At 36.9% G+C, this 23,174-nt stretch overlaps 1 protein-coding gene across 1 annotated transcript; it reads right to left on the bottom strand.

The window, feature by feature from the left end:
- Positions 1-2,001: 2,001 nt before the first annotated feature.
- Positions 2,002-22,410, bottom strand: LOC123668915 (tripartite motif-containing protein 45). Its single transcript, XM_045602609.1, has 11 exons — positions 22,089-22,410; positions 12,843-12,973; positions 12,304-12,474; positions 8,435-8,608; positions 8,070-8,246; positions 6,643-6,840; positions 6,364-6,577; positions 5,816-5,907; positions 3,392-3,544; positions 2,373-2,496; positions 2,002-2,165 (listed from the first exon to the last, which is right to left on the bottom strand). The coding sequence occupies exons 1-11, from the start codon at positions 22,408-22,410 to the stop codon at positions 2,047-2,049; spliced, it is 1,875 nt and encodes a 624-aa protein (XP_045458565.1). The 3' UTR covers positions 2,002-2,046.
- Between the last annotated feature and the right edge of the window lie 764 nt (positions 22,411-23,174).

Below are 23,174 nucleotides of genomic sequence, written 5' to 3'. Positions count from 1 at the left end.
GTAAATTTTCTAGAACCGCCATTTTGTTTATTTTTAAAAGGATTATTATGTTTATAATAAAATTATTTATCTGCATACTTTTTTATTTCTTGGTATTTAAAATAGTATTTCCTGTTTTTTGTTTTATTTAAACTCACATAAAGTAATAAATTTCATAATTCATAATAATTACCTATGAAGGTACAAATATTACTATAATAAGCAATTTTTTTTATGACTACGATTCCAAAACAATTTTAAGTATATTAAACTTGACAAGTATAAGATTTTATCAAAAGTTCTAAAGGTATAAAATTAAAACGTAAAATATAAATGCATGTATAATTATTTAAAAAAAGGTCAATTCTGTTACTATAGTCGTCACAAAACAATAGGCCCGTTTTGACATTTTTGGCGCGTTAAATAATATGATAGAATATATTGGGAGTATTCTTTTCGCGCTTACTTTATAGTAGCATGCAGACTTGGGTAACTCATGAGTGAGTGATACAAATGAAACATATCTTTTCAAGAGAGCTAGTCTCTCACCAGCTCACTTGCGTTTCAAATATATCTCCAGCTCAATAGGTTTATGATTCATTTTAGAGAGACTGACGTACTGAGCGCGAGTAAACGAGACTGAGCTAGTGAGCCACTCGATCGGACGATGGCGTTTATCATGCGAAAGAGAGAGATAGTTACCTATGGCTCTGTATCTTTTCGATTCATATTTCACTTGATCGTCTTGCTTAGGACAAGTGAAAAAGTATTTTTTTTTTTACTACAACATAAGGTTGCGTTTTGGTTGCATTATAAAATTATTTCACTGAGCTAAATGAGCTGAAGAGCTAAATGAGTGATATATATCCAAAGATCAAAATGATATATATCTCTCTATTCTTTTCAGTGATATGAACTTCGCAAGGCTAGTAGCATGCTATTTTTAGTTACCAACTTATTACGAAACGTCTCATAAACAGTTACGTTCTAAGTTTTTTTTTTTTTTTTATAGTAGTGTTGTAACTAATTAAGTACAGAATTTGATCACAAGACAAACATCACGTTTCGATTAAAATAAGAATCATCAAAATTATTTATAAAGAATTAACTGCTATTCTAGTGGATAATACAGCTTAAATGTAAAATTATTTGATCGAAATTCACCAAAGTAGTTTTACTGGATATCTAATAGATGGCTTGGGAAAAAGTATGCAACGTCTCACAAATACGCATAAAAAAAAACTCAAATAATGATAAAAGAAGGTTATGATAGAGACATTAATATTGATAATATAATTTAAATTAAATAATTATAATTACTGGTGACGAACACAACTAATTATTTTGGCTCATCATCCGATAAAAATTATTAAATTAAAATGTAAACACTCGCGTTTTCTTGTTTTTTTCCGGGGGAGGGGGGGGGGGGTATTGTAACTAAAAAAATTAATGAAACAACTTTTTTGGATTATGAGAGAAATTGCCATAAACATTAGAAAACCATAAAAAAAACGAGATTAGACATTTTTCTCTTTCGTAAGAGAGAGAAAAATGGTACAATTTTCTTCTTTCTCTCCATTGTATCATTTCAATTTACCTATAATAATGAAGTTTAAGTTAAATTTACTAATCAGAATTTCAATCCAATGCACTTTATATTACATAATCAAATCGATCAAATACTCATACAAACGTGTATCGATTTATCGTGAGTATCTAATTACGAGTCGTATGGTACTTCACTATTTATATCCCGATGACAAATGTCAAAACGGGCCGCCGGCCGATTATTTTGTGATGACTTTAGTACTTATCTCTTTTTTTTCTTTTTTTTTTTAGGATCAATCCAACTAATTAGTGCGATAGCTTGGTCAGTACTCTAAATTTAATGTAAATCCTTAAAAATCTAATACGATTAAAAACTATCTAAAATAGTCAATTAAATTCTTAGGGGAACAGATATTAAGTACAAGGATTTTTCATATAAGGATGTGATAAGAGGTAACAAATAAAAAAAACGCGTCAAGTGTATGATATTTATTTAAGTAGTGTCTCGTGTCGAGTTCTTTACAGTGAGAACTGGTAGAGGGGGCGCGCGGGGCGCGCGCAGGGTGGCTCACGGCGCGTGCTGCCGCAGCACGACCAGTGGCGCGCGCCCGGCCAGCCCGCGTGCCCGTGCCCGCACCCTGCACACACGCCCAACTTGTACTGCACCACCACTACTGACTGTCACCACACACACACACACACATAGACACACACAACACACACACATACACACACACAACACACACACACACACGCGCGCGCCCGGCCAGGCCGCGTGCCGTGCCCGCACCCTGCACAGCTTGTACTGCACCCGTGCTACCGTCTCGGCTCGCCGGCTCGCTCACCCCTGTGGCCGGCGACGGCGGCGCCGCAGCCGCAGGGCCGGCGGCCGCCCGACGAGCAGAAGGCGCAGCAGTGGAACGTGCCCCAGTGCGCCGCCGCGCGCGCGCTGCACGAGAACGGGCTGCCCTGTGGGCGAGGCCGGCACTCGTTAACTATCTTGTTTATATTGAGGTCTTTATACAATTAACTGTACTTCGTGGCTACGGTACTAAATAATATAGCCACCCCCTCTCTTTCCGTGGGTGTCGTAAGAGGCGACTAAGGGATAACACAGTTCCGCTACCACCTTGGAACTTAAAAAGCCGACCGGTTGCGGGATAACCATCTAACTGCTGGCTTTGAAATACACAGGCCGAAGACGGGCAGCAGCGTCTTCGGTGCGACAAAGCCAGCCCTGCGGTCACGTGCGGTGCCCAGCGTGGTGACTATCGGCAAAACACATGAGTTCACGTTATTTTTGGCGTAAACTTGTGGAGGCCTATGTCCAGCAGTGGATTGTATAGGCTGTAATGATGATGATGATGATGATACCACTAAGGTGATAAACAAACGCCTAATGGTAAGTGATTAACGTAGCTTATAGAACAACACCAGAAGCATCGCAAGCGCGTCGTCGACCACAACCCCAATTCCTCTCCAGGAGCTCTGGCCACTATACTCACCACAGAAACACAGCACTGCTTGAGAGCAGTATTATTTAGCTGTGATCTCTAATTTTCAATATTTCAAAAAATAAAATTGTCTACCACTCCTCTACCAATCTAATAAAATAGCAATTGTTTAAAATTTAAGACGTTCGTAATGTCATTAAGATTTTGTATATATAATCGTAAGTTTTTGAAATAAATACATTCCGATCCGAACAGCAAACAGCGTTATTTCTCTCCAACTCCAAAAGAAGAAGACCACAGTTAGTATGGCTAGGGACAAAGCCCCTACAGAGCCATTGTAGAGCCACCACTGACCATGATCCATTATGAAAATGACTTCTAGTGAGAGCCGACCGAGGCAGGGGGGTCACCTTGATGGGCGTGTTGTCCACGGTGACGGCCAGCAGGTAGTGTCCGGGCGCGGGCGGCGCCAGCGCCAGCGCGCACGTGCCGTCGGCGCGCGCGCGCACGCGCACGGCGGCCGGCCGCGCGCTGGAGTCGCGCCGCCGGAAGTAGCCCGCCACCTGCCGGGCAGTGGGCGCCGGACAAGCACTCATACTCTATACTCAAGTCATGCGCTTCAGCCTGTAATATCCCACTACTGGGCATAGGCCTCTTTCCCCATGTAGGAGAAGGATCAGAGCTTAATCCACCACGCTGCTCTAATGCGGGTTGGCGGATATATTCCCTACTATGAGTAACGATCGCTACCAGGTTACATGATAACAACCGGGACCGACGGCTTAACGTGCTCTCCGAGGCACGGTGGGGAGACCCACAAGGACTGCACAAACACCCAGACCACGGCAAACACCTGTATGGACAATACAAATATTTGTCATGTGCGGGGATCGAACCCGCAACCGCCAGCGCAACAGGTAGGGGAACACCGGGCAAGACGGGGTGGTGGGCAAGACGGGGCATCGGGCTTTTTAGGTGATTTAAATTGATCAATCTCATTCGCTCTGCCATCTCGCTACTTGCCGCCACGACAGCTCTTAGTCACACGAGTACTAACACGGCAGCTATTCATTTGTTTTAGTTATCGTCGAAAAGTAGATTTCGTTTGTTCGTATTAAAATTTCTTATATGTACGTTTCATAGTGCATGAAACTTGTATTTGGTGAATTTTAAGCGGCACCTCGGTTAATCCTATCTACAGTACATTGCAGTAACAGGTAATAACTTGTTTTGTTGTGAAACATTATTCAATTTTTTTTTGTTTGAATATTAATTTTGAAACGAATCAACGGGCAAGATGGGGTATCTGATACCCCATATTGCCTGACACGATTTTGATTATTTATATTTTTTTTATATATTGTTTTAGGATGGTTTATATTTAAAAAAAGTCATATATGTTTATAAAAGAAACTCAGGAAGAGGAACGATGAACGGTCAAGGGAAGCACTGAATAAGGCGATAGAAGTTGTTTTGAAGCGAGAAATGGGATATATGTTGGCTGCAAAAATTTTCTTAGTCTCACAAACTACACTGGAATGAAAGCTAAAAAAGGCTAAAAAAGAATGTAAAGATACCTTTGGGTACCAGTATTTTCGCAAAAAGAAGAAGAGGATGAGCTTGATGGATTATTTACTAGACATAGAAATCGGGTTTTTTTTTTAAACTGTAGATACTGTGGCAGCACCTCTTACAACAACAGCAACGAGCACTGCAGTTGTTGTTACAGATCCTGCTACTTCAACAGTTGTGACAACTAGTACAACTGAAATTAACACATATTTAAATTTGAGTCCTTCCCCTAGATTTTATTATTGGCATAATTTAGTGCATTAGCCAGCCCAAAGCAACTATTGCCTCCAGTGATCAAGAAGACATTAAAAGTGACGAAAAAACGCGGTAAAACTACTATCATAACCTCTTCACCCTATAAACAGAAGTTGTTAAGAGTTAAGTTAGAAGAATTTATTAAAAAAAAAATGTGACAGAAAAGTTTAAAAAAGCAAAACAAGGAAATCAGACAGAGAAAAAAGGAAGAGAAACAAAACCTATTTCAAGATTAAAGCCACAAATAAATATAATCCAAAGAAACGTATTAGACAAGTCGTCTTCTGAAAAGAGTGATGTTGAAACCGAAAACACTCCATGCCTATATTCTACAGGGTTATTTTTCGACTCCAAGAAAGGTTGGATTGCTTATTCTTCTTGTGGTAAATGGTTACATTATGGCTGCGCAGGAGTGGATGATAATGATGCCGAAGCAACATTCATTTGCGAGTTCTGCACTCCTGAATAGTCGAGAGAATGGCTATACCCCATCTTGCCCATTAGGCCCACCCCATCTTACCCGACCTATCGGGCATGATGGGGTGATATGTCATATTTGACATTTTGTTATATTATTAACAATTCTATGGTGCTGTGTTCCTGATTTAAATTTAATATGTAAGATTGATAACTACAAGCCTGATTAAGAATAAATATGATTATGAAACCATGAACCCCTACGATTTCTGGAGCTTTAAACCTTAACTACCCCATCTTGCCCGGTGTTCCCCTACATCCATCCATCCATGGCTTAACCGTTGCGCATACGCAACGCGGCGTCATACTCAATAATTATATACTCAATAATTAAATATATACTCAAGTCATGCTAATGCGGTTTTAAGAAAATCGTAGTTTTTACCGTCAACTGCCATCAATCGTTTGACGTTGGAGTTCGAAGTACATTTCGGAGTAATATAATTGACAGTTAACGTTTTATGCACATTTCAAAATAATTTCAAAATAATACTATATACAGAATTTAATTTTTCAAATTCGGTACTTACGTTCTCTCCGCTGTACCAAATTTTTTCCGAGTTGCTGTCTCTTAGCTCTAATATTACTGTGTGTTGAATGTTCACATGAAGATCTTGTAATCCTATAAATACGAGAATGCCTTTGAAAATCGACAAAAAATTAAGCACGAAACATATGATTTTTTTAAATCATGTTTCGTGCATTTTTTTTTTTTTTTTTTTTTTAATACAATTAATTTGGTAAATATATTTAAAAAAATCATTTTTTTATTATTTTTTTTTTTTTTTTTTTTTTTTTTTTAATAATAAAAAAAATAATAAAAATATGATTTTTTTAAATATATTTACCAAATTAATTGTATTAAAAAAAAATCTTCTACATGAAGGAGTTAATCCCTGATTCAGTGTCATAATGAAGAGCTAGTTTTATAGAAGATTAATTGTTTCAATAGCTACGGTTCTGACCCATTGAAAAGGAGCGTCTAATTTCAGTATCTAATACGCAGTGGTCGGGGTCGGACGCTAAGGTGAACAGGTGGCCCACCAGGGTGGGGCGATCGGAGGCGGGTGTGAGTCACCTTCAGTATCCAGCACGCAGTGGTCGGGGTCGGGCGCCAAGGTGAACAGCCGGCCCACCAGGGTGGGGCGGTCGGGGGCGGGCGCCGCGGGGGCGAAGCGCAGCTCGCAGCGCGGGGGCTCCGCCAGCGGCTGCAGCTCCGTGAGCCGCTCCAGGCGCCGCAGCACCGGCGCGCTCAGCGACAGCAGCTCGTCCTCCTTGCCCGACGCCAGCAGCTGGGTGGGTAACAAACGTAAAGGGAACAGCTGTGGTGGTCAGTCACCGCGCCCCCGACACGCACCTCGTCCGCGAAGCCCACGGCCGCGCGCGCGTCCCCGGCGCGGCGCTCCAGCTGCGCGGCCTGCGCGCGCGCGCGGCGGCGCTGGGCGGCGCGCGCGCGCGAGCAGGCGGCGGCCAGCGCGCGCGCGTGCGCCTCCACCGCGCGCCGGTACTGCTCCGACCACGAGCGGATCTCGCCCTCCACGCGGGCCGCCTGCGTCTGCGCGGGGAGTTTTTTTTTTATGTCACCAGGTCGGCAAACAAGCGTACGGCTCACCTGATGGTAAGCGATTACCGTAGCTTATAGACGCCTGCAACACCAGAAGCATCGCAAGCGCGTTGCCGACCCAGTCCCCAATCCCCCCAGGAGCTCTGGTCACCTTACTCACCAACAGGAACACAATACTGCTTGAAACAGTATTATTTTGCTGTGATCTTTTGTAAGGTAGAGATACTACCCCAGTCGGGCTGCTCCATATTTTGAGCAGGAAATTCCTGCTGTGCCCTACCTCAGTTAAGTCAGTGGCGTGCGGGTCACTTTTTATTTATTTATCTATGTACTAAGGATGGTACAGAGCACGGAAAAAAATTAAAATAAAATAAAGTGTGCGTCTCGGGACGCCCGACAGAAGTGATAAAGTAGAGAGGGAAGCGCCTGTCTGAAATACGGCTAGGTCTGTGGGTTAGAATGAGAGAGGAGGAACGTGCCTATCGCCTATGCGTGAGAGAAAAGGAAGCCAGACAGACTGACACCGTAACGCGTTAAGTGAAGTGGTTTACCCTCCCATAAGAAGTTAGCACTTCAAAAACAAGAATGAAATATAAATCATAAAGGCCAATTATGAAGAAAAGGTTGAGGTTTAGATTTTACCTGTTTAAAACTAATTTTATAAGACCACTGGCGTAAGTGGCAATGATTCAACAGCAAAATATCTTGCTCTATTTTTGGTGCAGTCTGACTACTTACTCAAAAAAGAATTGTATTCCTGTATTGAATAAAGGTAGATAGAGATTTTGGTGGCGGGACAGAATAGGATCAGTGATGCTCATTGCTTCTGGTATTTCAGACATTTATAGTAACCTTGTAAATCAAGTAGTATTGTGTTTCTGTGGTGAGTAAAATGATCAAAGGTTCTGGGAGAGAAACAGTCGACAGCACACTCTCAATCTTCTTGCAGCTGTCCATTGTAATGTGTAAGTAAATGTTATATAGATGTTATATGTAACAGTAGCGTAATAGTGTTTAAATAAGTTCCTATATAAAATGCGTAATGTTTGAGATTGGGAGCAATAATAAATCAGATTTGAATAGATCAAGTCGTTTCATAATTATCTCCGATGACATAACCTTACACTATACACTACGGCCATTTATCATCTGGTATTGCATGTGCCTATTTCCCAACATAATTAGATAGATGTCCGAGACACGATAAGGCAAGTGCTCACGTCCACCTCCGCGGCGTGCACCTCCAGTATGCGCAGCGCGCGCTGCACGTTGCCGGGCACGTGCCGCGCGCGCTCGCACGCGTCGCGCAGCGCGCTGGCGCGCTCCGCCGCCGCGCGCGCCGCGCTGGCCACGGCGTGCCCGCTGTGGGATATCAGGCAGCAGTCTCTGCAAACCACCTGGCCGAGGTGGACATGAACAACATTTTACCTGAAGTAAGGCACAGCAGGGAATTTTCCGCTTGGGGCAACTAGTACCTTGACCTTATAAGAAGATCACGGCAAAATAGTTCTGCAATAATAAGTGTATAGTAAATTGAATAATCTTCTTAATTCTCTATTTTGAATACATGATTATTAAACGGTACCTGCTGGCAAGTAGCGCAGTAAACACTGAGTTCAATCTTGGGATGTTGGCCGCAAAACCTTAAAATGGGTCCCAGCGGCTGTAGCAAATGAGTCGCGTTTCCCTTCTGTCTCGTGTGAGTCTCTCCACACGACATACACACGCTGACCAGGCACTGGGTGCAACGGTTCTCTGCCTGACGTTATGGAAGATATTAATTTATTAGTGATGCATCAACTAGCAAAATTGACAATCGATGTTCGATGAAGGCGTCTTCGTTACTCTTGGTAGAAAAAATATCTTAAAGTTAATCCTATCTCAATAAAATAAAAATATTTGTGACTGTAAGAAATCTATACTAATATTATAAAGCTGAAGAGTTTGTTTGTTCGTTTGAACGCGCTAATCTCAGAAACTACTAGTCCGATTTGAATAATTCTTTTAGTGTTAGATAGCTCATTTACCGAGGAAGGTTATAGGCTATGTATCATCACGCTAAGACCAAAAGGAGCGGAGCACCAATGAAGAATGTTTCAAAATCGGGGATTCTTTTTTCCTTTTGAGAGCTTCCGCTGCGTGCGCTGTGAAAATAGTTTCGCAAAAATCATGTATGACAGAATTGATCCTCTTTAAAAGTTCTAAAAAAAGTTCGCGACAGCATTTATCTATCTTTTAAGGTTGGCGCACCTACCGCGCGCATAACCTTTTTTATGCTAACCAAGTTCGTTCTAAAATAATGCATTATTTATTTGCGAAGATGTTTTTATAAACATGATATTAATCCTTATCTAAATAAATACGTTATTCATTACAAGTATTTAATTTAAAACAAAATAGCCTTTTACATAATTCGATTTCAATGAGTACTCAGAAGATATCGCAGTTTTAAATAACATCGCAGCAAAATAATGATCAAGCATTGCGCGCGCCTCTGTTCCACGCGGATACATATACATACACTAAAAAATGACATTAAATAGATAAAGTTCGCTTCAGCCTTTAATATCCCACGGCTGGGCATAGACCTCTTTCCCCATGTAGGAGAAGAATCAGAGCTTAATCCACCACGCTGCTCCAATGCGGGTAGGCGGATAATTCCCTACTATGAGTAACGATCGCTATTAGGTGTACATAACAACCGGGACCGGTGGTGGGGAGACCCACAAGGATTGCACAAACACCCAAAACACGCCTAACACCTGTATGGCCAATACAAATGTTTGTCATGTGCGGGGATCGAACCCGCAACCGCCAGCGTAACAGCCACAACCCAATACTGTGGCCGTTGGCGTTACGTGGCGTAAATACATAAAATTATTTTGATAAAAAAAACTGTAACAGACAATTGTAAAAAAAAATAATAATAGGAAAGAGTAAATTTAGATGATCTAATTATAAACAACAACAAACAAATATGAAAACAACGCAAGGGCACACAGTCATCCTCTTTATATTCGACAAACAGATGTGTCAAGGGTAAGTGGCCAATAAAAATAGAAAAGACAGAAACATTTTCGTAAATTAGATTTACAAAGACACGGAATAGTTCGTAAATGTAGCGTTACAGTGTAAATGGCATTTTTCTGAAATCGCTTGTGGTTCGGAAAGCAATTGGTCGCGCGTCGGTTGCTCGCACGTGTGGTTCGGTATTTTGAGCTACCGATGTTTGTCAATTGTCACGATTTGGTTTTTACCTAGATTAGAAGGACTTGGTCATATTTGTTCAATGTAATTTTCGAGGATATTCCTCAAAATTAATGTGATATTATTGATTTATTGGTAATGACAAAATTATTATATATTTTTTCGTTTTACTGATCCTAAATATTATGCAAATTTTCTAAAATTTTAAAACTATATTTGTAAAAAAAGGTGTTTATAAGATCAAAGGGTATTTTTTTCTTAACTGTCAACATTAACATCATAGAAGGAATTCGAAAATTTTTTTAGTCAAAACTATATGGTAAATGGGCGGCTATCCAACACAAAAATAATTTTTCAATTCGAACCAGTCGTTCCTTAGATTAGCGCGCTTAAACAAACAAATAAACTTTTCAGCTTTATAATAGTGGTATAGATGTAGAAAACTGGCAAAAATTGTCGTATTTAATAGAAAACGTTTGGTTCTTTCATATTTATCTGGAAGGTAGGTACTCGGGTGCGGTAAAGACGGTTTTTCCCGCATAAATCCCAATCTTTGGGCTATTTCGTGATAAAAAGTGCCAATAAGTTGCTCAACAACGTCTTTTATCGTGAAGTCCCATAGTAATCGGTTCAGCCGTTCCGAAGATTAGTCCAAACAGACAGACAGACAGATCAAAATTTTAAAATCGTCTTTGTGTTTTAATATCGGATGATTAACTATATGCATTTGAAATACACAACTATTTTGATGATAGATGTTAGTCGTGGTCTGGGCGTTGTGTTTGTGTATTGTGTGTGTTTCCGGACCCCCAACACAGGCGAAAATCCTACTGGGGAATCCGTTGAGTGTGAAGCGTTTAATAAATCTTATAATTCTTATTTTGATATCACTAACAGACACTTAAATTTTATTTAGGGGAGAGAGGGGCTTGTTATAACCGGGGTAAGTAGTAACAGGCTCTTTTCACTAGGATCTTAAACTTTATCAACGCATTTCTTTGACTCGATTTAACCTATAAACTGCGCTGCATCATGTTGCCATAGCCAGTGTCCCGCCAGCCGGCGCAATGAGCGAAATTGTGCACGCGCATCATTTTTGCCAGGTAATATAAAATTGTACTGTCGTCAAATTTTGGTTTGCATTATTAATATCGACTAATTTCAGACTTTCTATATCTTATTTACTTACAAATTTATCTATCTTTGATAATGTGTAACAGTTTTTAAGGTTGCTAAATTGTTTAAATAGTTATGTTGATAAATGTTAAAAATCATACCTTGAGGTTAGTTGTAACAAAAACCCGGGGCTAGTTGTAACAAAATTCCAGGCTTGATGTAACGTGTTACAATATGCCCCAAGTTATGTTCTTCTAGAATGAGGGTGTATAAAAGAAAGTCAGAGCGGGCAACACAAAGCCAAGAAGTGTACGAGTTAGCGGCAGCTAAAGTTTTAGAAAAAAAAATGCGGTATTCGGAAAGCTAGTCAGACTTTCGGATTATGTCACGTATCTCTTTATAGATACATATTGCCTGGTATGTGGTGAAGCTTACACAGATTCAAATAAAGAAGATTGGGTAGAGTGTATCATTTGTAAGATGTGGGCACATGTAGGATGTGTTACAGGAAGCACTATTTCTTTTATTTGTATTGATTGTTGCTCAGATGAAGACTGAATTTAATTATAATGAAACCTACCAAATGTTAATTCTTATATAAGTACAATACTTTGTTAGATAGATATTAAAAAGAGATAATTACGAAGCATACCTTAGATATAAATAATTTAATTACTTACTGTGATATAAAAGTGCAATGATGATTATAAGTAGTGTTTAATTTTTAAGCGTTGATTACTTAAAAGTCTATTTGAGTTGATTTTTGATAAGAATTACATAATACCTACTTTAAAAAGGTGTCAATTTTGTTAAAAATAAACAAAGAATAAATGATTACAGGTATTAGTGTCGTTTTTTTTTGTCGTTACTACTTGCCCCGGTAGATGTTACAACTTGCCCCAAGCACGAGGTAAGTTGTAACACCGCACTTCTTCTAGATAATAATTGAATAATGACTAATAGTTATGGTATTATTTTTACTTTATTGGGTAGAGGAAGAGTTACAGCATCCATTCATCTTTATTTAGTAGCAATATAATCAATAGATTTCAAGATATATTAGTTTTCATGAAAAATGTTACAACAAGCCCCTCGCTCCCCTATATGTATGTTCAGATTAATGTAACTTACCTTATTATCTTTGCAGCATAGGTCACACAATACCGAGTTGTCACTGTCGCGATTCGCCATCTTTCTCAGCAGTACGTAATTGAGCGGAAGTGCGGACACTCCGCCCAGGGGCAGCTGGGTGTCAGATCCGCATATCGGACATAGAATGAAATGACAGCTTCTGCCTGATACCTGTAGGGAAATAGCGTAGTCGGTTATAGGTACTATCAGATCAGAATAGTCTGGATCACGCGGGTCCATTACAATGCCTGATGATTTTAATTTTAATTTTTAATTTAAGTACACGAAAGATATTTAATTTAATTAATTTATTTTATTTTGTTTAAAAACAATAGTTAAATAAATAAAACCGCGTGTTTAGAATTATTGTACTTAGAAGGAAGTGTAACTGGGCCTAAATATCTCGATATAGGTATAAAGATTATTTGCTACACAAACTAGAAATGTAGAAATAGGAACAGTTAAAATTTCTGGAGATTCTTGTAACTTATATTCTACTGCTTATAAACCTGGTCTTGTTCGTTATTTATAAAACTCACCTTCCTAGTGATGATTCCATATTTGCGAGGTTTTTCAAGGCTCGTTTCAGAGTCAGAATGATGTACGTCGCTCTCGTAACCTGAACCGGCTGATCCTCCGCCGGATCCTCCTGGATCATGGTGACTAGACCCTGAATATATACCGTCATATTATTACAATAGATTATTTATGAAATACTTTCTGCCAGGAGTTGGAATATTAATCGAAACAGGATATCGACATTTATTAATGGGTTTGTAATTTTATTACTGTATACAACAAAAAAAAAAAAAAAAAAAAAAAAAAAAAAAAAAAAAAGACTACGAATTGCGCAATACCTATTTGATTTAAATGTTAGGTCGAATAAAAATTTGAGGCGTGTGTGATTTATCCCAGCGCTGGTTTACTATAAGTTGGAAAATAAAATTTCCTGAACATGAAACGAAATCGAAATTTTAACGATAATTAATATTTTAATTTGTAAGCTGACGATTCAAATGTGCTTTTGAAGCCTATTTGAATAAATGTATTGTGATTTTTTGATTTTGAAGGACGATTGCGGGATCATCTTATCTACTGTAACAAATGAGACTGAAAGCTTAACGTGTTCTTCGAGATACGTTGGAAGTACCTACAATCATTTAATCAAAACCTGAAACAAATCACTACATAGTATAAAACAAAGTTGCTTCCCGCTGTCTGTATCCGCTGTACGTGTGATCTTTAAAACCACGCAACGGATTTTGTTGCGGTTTTCTTTAGAAGGTAATTGAGAAATTCTAGAGGAAGGTTTAAATATGTATAATGAATGCATAATATAGTACAGGAACACTGATAGTTTTAGAGGTTTCTAATGCGATGTCGTAAATAAAAACATTTTTTGCGCTTACATTGCAAATATTTAATTTCTATTAAGCATTGCACCCCTGCGAAGCTGGGGTGGGTTGCTAGTATTTACATAAAACGAATTACGAAATATTCGTATAGGTCCGAGAGGCAATCGAATCGAAATCGAATTGTATCATAATTTCTCGAAAACAGTACCTACAACAGAATGATTGTTTTTTTTCTAAATGATTAAAAATGTGAAAGATCAATTTCGATTTGTAATCATAAATCATACTTCAGTAATTATTATATTAGCTAACGGAAGTGTCGAGTGCCGCTTACTCATTACATCCGATGCGAAGTCTTTAAATAAACCGACCTCGGCTGATTGACTCACTGAACACAATTAGCACATATTAGCAGGTCTTAATGTTAAAATTGTTTTAGTTATTATATTTGTTTAAATAGATGAGAATAAGCATTCTTTCGCGCATTAATTTTTAAGAAAATACTATTGGTTATCATACCTTTAAAATTGATCACTTATTTTAATTAAGAGCCTGTTTCACCATTTTTGGATAACTTTATTTAACGGGTAACGGTATCTAACAGATAGTATTTGACATATTATTCTTTTTTACTATCGATTATCGACCTATATTTGTGAGATATGTCTATTCGGAAATATAATGTATGTGTTGTAGTTTATTGATTGAAGAGGAACAGGCCCTAATAGCCCATTTTTCCTCCAGCTGTCAAACGAGCCCTAAATGTAACCGAACTTATGTTAGAAGATCTCTTTTTTATTCAAAGGTGAAATTATTACCATTCATGTTTTTAAGCGGAGTAGTCTCACTAAATCTGTACATCATAACATGTATACGTCTATAATATCTATGCAAAATAAAATAAAGATTAATTCCACGGGGATCACGCCATAAAAAAAATTTCGAATGCCCAGATACAATCTCCCACGCGAACGAAGTCACGGGTACAGCTAATTAAAAATTAAGTTACAAATGGAAGGGAAGATGATTCTAGACACTTGACAATCGACCGATCGCTCCGCAGGAACGCAAGCAGTGTAAATGGTCTTTTTCAGGTTGTGACTTAACAACGAAAGCCTGACTATTTCCTATTTTTATCTGTAATACTCAATCTAGCTTGCAATCTCAAGTCACATAGCATTGACGATTGATTGATGACATTTCCGAAATCGACAGTGTTTCCCGGGCTCCACAACTAAAAGCCTTTAAATTCAAGAATAATAATAAAAGTAAATGGTCTTAAGTATCGACTAAAAGTATATCATGGTAACTAGGCACATGTGCAATCTTTATATACATATGTTTAAAAACAACAAATATCTAAAATCAATAAAATACAGTAATTTAATATTTTTGGGGGTATTTTATAATTAATATTGGAGTCGAATATCATTTTTTCTTCAATTTTTGACGACGTTCGATCGTCGCTCACGCGTCTGGGTGTTTGTGCTTGTGTATTGTGTGTTTCCGGACCCCCGACACAGAAGTAAATCCCAGTGAGAGACGTTGATTGTGAGTCTTTTATTTATTTATTTTTAACCGACTTAAAAAAAGGAGGATGTTACTCAATTCGACCGTATGTTTTTTTTATGTATTGTCGGGGATAACTCAGTCGTTTATGTACCGATTTCGATCATTCTTTTTTGTTGGAAAGGAGAAATCGAGGGAAACTCTCGAAAATCCGCATAAGTTTTTACTGGGTGTACCGATTTTGATGGTTTTTAATTTAATCGAAAGCCGATGTTTATCATGTGGTCATATTTAAATTTCATCGAGATCTGATTACAACTTTTGGAGTAATCTTTGATAATGCGTATTTACTTGACATTTTTTTTGTCTACCTACGTTGTATTACTTGTCGATATAATTGAAGTCGATTTTTCTTCGTTTACCTGCGAACACAATTATTGTTATTCTATCTGTTGGTATCTAGGTTGCACATCACCAAAATTACTCATGTACCTAAGTCAAAAATACCTAAAATTCCCTTTTACTTGATAAATAATGCCTAAATATAGAATAATAACAACACATCTTTAAGGAAAAATCTACATAACATCTCTAAATTTACAGTCATTGAGTTTTTTTTTCCAATTTTAAATTTAACAAGTCTTCCAATATTACGCGCTTACTCATTTAAGATCATTTAAAAATAAACAAATTCACTTTTACAAGCATGAGTTAATATTTGAATCGATCGGATCTCTTTGAACGTTTACTGCGTTTCACGGAACTGTTATAATAACAGAAATCGTATTCTGTTTTATATCATAACGATTGTTATTGTTAATTTTTATTTCTCTACCGCGAACTATTATTATTTTTAATGATGGTTGCATGTCTAATTGTGTTAATGTAACTTTAGCTTCTAGGAGAGTTAAACTATTATAGGTACAAAATAGGTGGAAATCAAACAAAGGAAAAGTTTTCATGTATGGGGAAAAGATATGATTTTTAGCCGTTTCAATTCAGATTAGAGAATGTATTTTCATGATAAAAATACAATTTTTAAACGACTTCAAAAAAGGAGGAGGTTACTCAATTCGACCGTATATAATGATTTACACGTTATTTACATTGCTAAAGGAAACATTTAAAATTATAAACGAAGATATTTGATAGGTATCGGCGTGAAATTACTGGGATAGCCTTTGTTAACTTACAAATTGTACAAATACAATTATCTACCCCAAGTGGAATCGAACCCCCAATGCACGCACCACGATACCACCACGATGTCATAATTTTCCACCTCCCGGAATTCCCACCACCGGACACATTTCCCGACCTCCCGGAAAACTTTAAAGACCGAACTGCCAAACAACTGTACACTATTTGACATTTCAAGTCAAGATGAAAGAATAAATATGTATGTCAACAATTCTTAAATCGATTCACGCATTGCACAACTTTTGTAATACAAACCGCTGTCGGTTTTACTTCAGCTTACCGACCTTCCTTTTTAAAAGGTTTATTTATAAATATGTACTAGAAATACGGCATATTGATGGTTTATTGGTTCTGTGATTTTGATGCGTTTCTGCGTTTTCCATTATTGATTTTATCACGTTATGTAACCTAATATATAAAATTCTCGTGTCGCGGTGTTTGTAGTTAAACTCCTCCGAAACGGCTTGACCGATTCTCATGAAATTTTGTGTGCATATTGGGTAGGTCTGAGAATCGAACAACATCTATTTTTCATACCCCTAAGTTATAAGGCGGGGGGGGGGGATTGAGAAGGTTAGTAAAATATATGGCAAAACAACGTTTGCGGGGTCAGCTAGTAATAATAATAATAATAAAAACTCTTTATTGTATACCAAGAGTGTGCAAAATTACAAAAATTAAAACGGGAGATAAGTACAAAAGGCGTAATTGTTTCAAAACAATAAGCTTTCCTAATAATTCAGAACATAGTCCACAAATAGATGATAAGTGAATGAGGTAAAGTTTAGGTTAGGCACGTTTTTGACCCTTTATTAGTTCATAAGACTTTTAAACATTTCCCAATACTGAATTTAATTGGTGATAATGATGATGATGATGATAAACGTTATCCAAACAGTATATACATTAAAAGTTTCTAATTGAAACCTAAAAAAAGATAAAAAAAACAGATTTTTGATATGATATTTAAAAATGTTTAGAATTCCTAATGTATGGGTAACGACTGTCACCTCTATCCGTATCGCGTAGCGGCGAGCCGGGTGGCACGGTTATATTTAGATTGCATTAAACTTGTTCCGGGCATCAATGAGATAGTATACAAACGCAATTACGTGTACTATATAAATAATCACATTTCTATTTATGAATAACTATTTCCCCTGTGTTGCCTAAACAACAATTAAAAAAAATAAAGGTTAATAAATTAATCTAAGCGAAAAAAAAATTATAGCTAAATAAGTCAAAAATATTAAAATGTTTTGACAATGTTTTCATAATAAGTTGGCAATTATTTACCTTTTTTAGAAATTATCTTATTCTAGATTCTACATTGATTGAAAATAAAGACAAACTTTATGTACCCGTATAGGACCTTATTTATTAAGCTCTGATCTGATCTGATCTGATTAAGCTCTGATCCTTCTCCTACATGGGGAAAGAGGCCTATTCCCAGTAGTGGGATATTACAGGCTGAAGGGTTTATAGGACCTTATACAACGGATATCCGAAAAAATGATGTTTATTTTTGTGAAATTCTTCATAATTCATAGAAGAGATAATAATTTAGCCTGTAACATCCCACTTCTGGGCATAGGCTTCTTTCTCCACGTAGAAGGCTTTAGTAGTAGGTAGTGGGGGCCTTACTGTGGGTTGGCGGTTATATTCCATACTATGAGTAACAATCGCTATCAAGTCCATGATAACAACCGGGACCGACTGCTGAGAGTGCTCTCCAAGACACGCTGAGAAGACCCACAAGGAAAGACAGTCAGACCAGATAGGAATATTTGTACAAATAGAAATACATACCCATCCCGAACGGGAATCGAAATCGCAATCTCCGGTGTAGGCACACGGTGCACACACAACTACACCAGAGTGTTATCAGTACGTATAATACAGAATATATACATTTTTTTGAAAATTCAAAAAATGTAAACTACCTATCATTTTTTTATTCAAACTTTTGGATATGAAAGAATTTTTTTGTATCAGCTGACATTTATATTGTGAGCTTAGCCGTGAAAATAATTAAGATATTTTAAATACATAACATTAAGGTTAAACCTCATTGACTATTTTAACCTATTTATTAGTATGTCGTGAAATGATTCCGAAGTAATCCTGTTAAATAGAGGCCACAGAATAGCCTCTCTAAGGCTTCTTTAAATATCGCTAGCATTGACTGATTGAATTATTTTATAACTAAGTATATGAAGATTCTTTACCCTTCTGTAAAATAATATAAGTTCATTAAATTAATTGTTTTTCTATGTGGGAGACGCAAAAACCCTTCTAAAATTTGTTGGCTTAACATAGAATTTTAATTTTAAATAATTAAATCATTCGAGCATGTTATAGGTATCTATCATCACAAGTTCTCTAGTTCATGTTATTCATAGGTTATCTTTATACAGAGTCATACTTTACGCTATACGGGCTTTCGTTTTAAATCAAAATCATGACTGGCTTTATTACGATTACATAATTATACAACAAAATTTGCAATAACAACTTTGTTTCAAATAATTGATCATCATAAAAATTATTTTTCTTTCACCTTTCTATCAAATATTAAGTAATCATAATATAATAATAATAATAAGCATTATTTAAATAAAGATTATTAAAAAGTGGTATTAATTACAAGATTTACTTATGCAAAGGGCTTAATTACATAAAAAGATTCAGTTTAGACTGAACATCCTATATGGATTATTATATTATATACCCTTATGTATAATCTCTGTTAAGGATGATCATCAAGTAAGGTATATTATAAAGCTCGAATTTTCAAAATATTGCTCTGTAAATACTAAGATCAAACTTTCCGTATTCTTTAAGACTCAGAGACTTAGAGATTGTCTCAAGGACGAACACTTAGACAAAAAAGTATAAACAGTGTAAAGATAAATATTTTTTTTTTATGTTACTAGGTCGGCAAACAAGCGTACGGCTCCCCTGATGGTAAGCGATTACCGTAGCTTATAGACACCTAACACAACACCAGAAGCATCACAAGCGCGTTGCCCACCCAATCCCCAATCCCCCCAGGAGCTCTGGTCACCTTACTCACTAACAGGAACACAATACTGCTTGAAAACAGTATTATTTAGCTGTGATCTTCTCTAAGGTCGAGGTACTACCCCAGTCGGGCTGCTCCATATTTTGAGCAGGAAATTCCTGCTGTGCCCTACCTCAGTTAAAATATCACATATCTGCTTTGATCGGTCGGTAAACAAACGTACGACTCACCTAATGGTAAACGGTTACCGTAGCGTATAGACGTCTGCAACACCAGAAGCATCGTAAGCGCGTTGCCAATTGTCATCCCTATCCCGGCCATTCCAAGGAGCTTTGGTCACCTTACTCACCTCAGGAACACAGCACTAGTTAACTTAAGAGCACTTTAGCACCACCAGTAGTGGAACCTTGTTATCCCTTAGTCGCCTCTTACGACACCCACGGTAAGTGAGGGGATGTCTATATTCTTTGGTGCCGTAGCCACACAGCCACACAATAATATAGGGTGATAAATATGTTGTAGGTAGGTACAGTACAGTATACAGCACAGTAGGTTAAATCAACGTAAATAATCGCCTCATGTTAGCTATAAATCTTATATTTATGTACTCTAAATGTAACAGAGAATTTGTATGTTTGTATGGCCGGTTTCTTGTAAAATGTTTCAATCAAATGTAAATTTTTTTGTTTAATTTTTTATGGTCTCTACTACTGTACTCTGTAACGGCCGTGTAGCTGACCAGTGAATTTTGTTCCTTACCCATTGCGAAAGGAAAAGTTTTCTTTTAAATTATTCACACTAATAGACCCATTTCCAAAATTTTATTATAGCAAAATCGCTTGAATTTGAAAATACAGGTCATTCCTAATTCTTTATTACGATATTTTAACAACAATCAAAGAGGCGTTTTATAGAGGCCTTTACCACACGTTGTAATCGACCTATTAACAGATACTTAAAGTTTTATGGCTCTACCAGACACTGAATGAACAGACAACAGACTAAACCATTTTAGTTTATAACAATGTTGAGTAATTTTATAGCTAATTTATTGATCTTCTGTTTAAAATCGTATTAAAAAATATAACTCTTTGATAACAGTCAGCGATTACCAGATACCCAAATATTTTATAACCCCCGATGCATAAAATGGGTTGTTGTAAGTTTGACGCCAATATCTGTGTGTATATTTATGGCATCGTAGCTTACGAACGGATGGACTGATTTTGTAGCGAACCACTGAAGAAAAACTTCTTGTTCGGTTGTTCTTGGTTATATTTGGTAAAGATTGATCCAGCAGTTCGAAGAGTGTGATCGAGAAGCTCGTGTCTAAAATTTTGTTAAACATTTTCCAAAGATTTTGTTTTTAATTTTTAATTTATAATTTTTATTATAAATCAAACTCTTGTTTCGCTTCAGCCTGTAATATTCCACTGCTGGGCATAGGTCTCTTTCCCATGTAGGAGAAGGATCAGAGCTTAATCCACCACGCTGCTCCAATGGGGGTTGGCGGATAAACTCTTAGTTTGAAATATTTTTATCTGACGCTGAATTTCTTAAGCATTTTGACTGTTTTCAATGTGCTTTTAATTTGAATGCTTCTTGTTCTTAGTCGTTTGATGTTCTTTTGGTAAGTAGTTTTACTTAAATCGCCGGAACTATCTTGGAGACAATTAGGAAGTCGTCATAAAGTTTAAATTTTACTTTTATGACTATCATACTGACTATCATAGGCACCTGGGTATATTTTGGAGTGTTGAACGGCACCCTACAATATGGACTCATTTGTCTTTTAAAAAGCTAGTAACCATTAGAATTGGTAAATAAGTACTTTTTCAAAGGGGTATATAATTCAAGTAATATTTTGTAGGCTCTTCAAACAATAAATGGGAATGTTTTGCAAGATTTTTAACTAAATTTAATTAAAATGTCTAATAGGGTGTGTTTAATCGATCAATGTGAAACTTTATATCACTTATTATAAGTTACTAGCTGACTCGGCAAACGTTGTCTTGCCGTTAAACGCTATTTAAAAATAGGGGTTGGTGTTTGTGTGTATTTTTTTATGTTGTATCATAAAAAAATAAAAAAATAAAAATTTATTTAAAAAAAAATAGGAGTGGACTACCCTTAACATTTAGGGGGATGAAAAATAGATGTTGTTCGATTCTCAGACCTATCCAATATGCACACAAAATTTCATAGGAATCGGTCAAGCCGTTTCGGAGGATTTTAACTACAAACACCGCGACACGAGAATTTTATATACATATTAGATTTACAAATATTTTATCAGTAGGAGTTAAAATAAGCGCTTTGGTCAGTTTCACACCAACAGTCAACTGACAAACTAAAATTTTTGCCTTTAATGGTATCGAATAGAAATATTTAACGGATAAAGTGGAGTTTGTTGATGAAAAAGAAAATTAACAATATCATAATTATTAATCTGTTCGATACTTTTAAACATCAGATAGTATCCTCCTTTCTCTTTTAGTCGCAACGTGATTTTTGATAGCCTCTTTTATTTATAGGCAACGTAAATATCTTATTTTAAATAAATCACGTTTAGTATTTTCAAATATCAATAATAAAGAAATAAACATATTATATTTTTGAGTAAAGAATTATTGATAAACAATACAGTATTGCATTACATTACATGATAAGAAACAAATACGAAAGAAGCCACTTACCCCCATCAATGTCTTCCCAGACTTGGATCTCATCTGCATGGTTCAAATCCTGGAGACACCTCGTACAGAAGCTGTGGAGACAACCAAGAAGTCTCGGCTCCACCAACTCCCGCCTGCATATTCCACATTCCCAATCTTTCAGCTTAATTTTCTCATAGACTGAGGTCCTGGCAACTGAAAGGTTCTGACTGGCTGGCCTTGAATTCTTACATTTCAGCGGGCTGTTACCGGCGCTGATTGATGAAGGCTCCAGTGATTTCCTTCTCTCTTGACGCTTACGCGAAAAGCTTCCGAAAATATAAAGAATACGATCCACTTCCATTTCTTTTCTACTTTATTTGAAAATCGATATAAGATCCCAAATTTTAACTTTCCAATTAATCAGTATAATTTATCTTTAATATTTTTAAAAGTTTGTTTACAACAGTATCGTAAGTTGTCGAAATATGTAGAGAATTAAAAATAACCGTAGCATCTTTACAACTGTTTGGGATGAACTGGACAAATCTGTGGATTGCGTTCGTTTATATACACTTGGCCGGATAAGGAATCGAGTGATAGACAGATGTGTTTCAGTAACACTATTAGTTTTTCAGCATCGTAATGTTTTAGGAGTTTTGACATTAGCGAAGCAGTAGTTTGAGCATTATTTCCGCGTCTTTTGGGCAAAAGAAGCTAAATAGTAAAGTTATAGTTATTTCAGTGGCCTTACTATAAATACGGATATTAAATCTCCCGAAAAAGATGTGGAGTTCAATCAATTAGCGACTAGTGCCTTTTGGCGGATTAAAGTTCGATGATTTAACTACAATTTTAAGATTTGCAACGAAGAAGCTATGCTTCATCGGAAAATAGCGTGTGTAATTGTATACAGTTCATTGCTGCTTATAAATTTTCAAAAGTTTATATTCCTACGCGATGTGTAACTAGTCAACAAATTTTAAATTATAAACATTAATGTCTTAGTAATACATACAACCTACCAAATAAGCCTAAGTTGCGCAATAATAATGCAGATTTAATAATTTTAAAGACAGCCTAAACATTACGAAGAATGTAATAATTTCTTACACGCCGTGCTCAAAT

This window comes from Melitaea cinxia, chromosome 3 (genome assembly GCF_905220565.1).
Source record: "Melitaea cinxia chromosome 3, ilMelCinx1.1, whole genome shotgun sequence".
Lineage (NCBI taxonomy): Eukaryota > Metazoa > Arthropoda > Insecta > Lepidoptera > Nymphalidae > Melitaea > Melitaea cinxia.
Note: the sequence above shows the minus strand (reverse complement) of the source record. Positions and strands in the feature narration are given on the sequence as shown.

Excerpts from the sequence above, each read along its gene's own strand:
- LOC123668915 (XM_045602609.1), bottom strand. The coding sequence starts at position 22,410 with ATGGAAGTGGATCGTATTCTTTATATTTTCGGAAGCTTTTCGCGTAAG. Across the intron at positions 5,908-6,363 it reads CTGCGTGCTGGATACTGAAG|GATTACAAGATCTTCATGTG; the intron begins GTGACTCACACC and ends TCGTATTTATAG. Across the intron at positions 3,545-5,815 it reads TTTGGTACAGCGGAGAGAAC|GTGGCGGGCTACTTCCGGCG; the intron begins GTAAGTACCGAA and ends ACTGCCCGGCAG.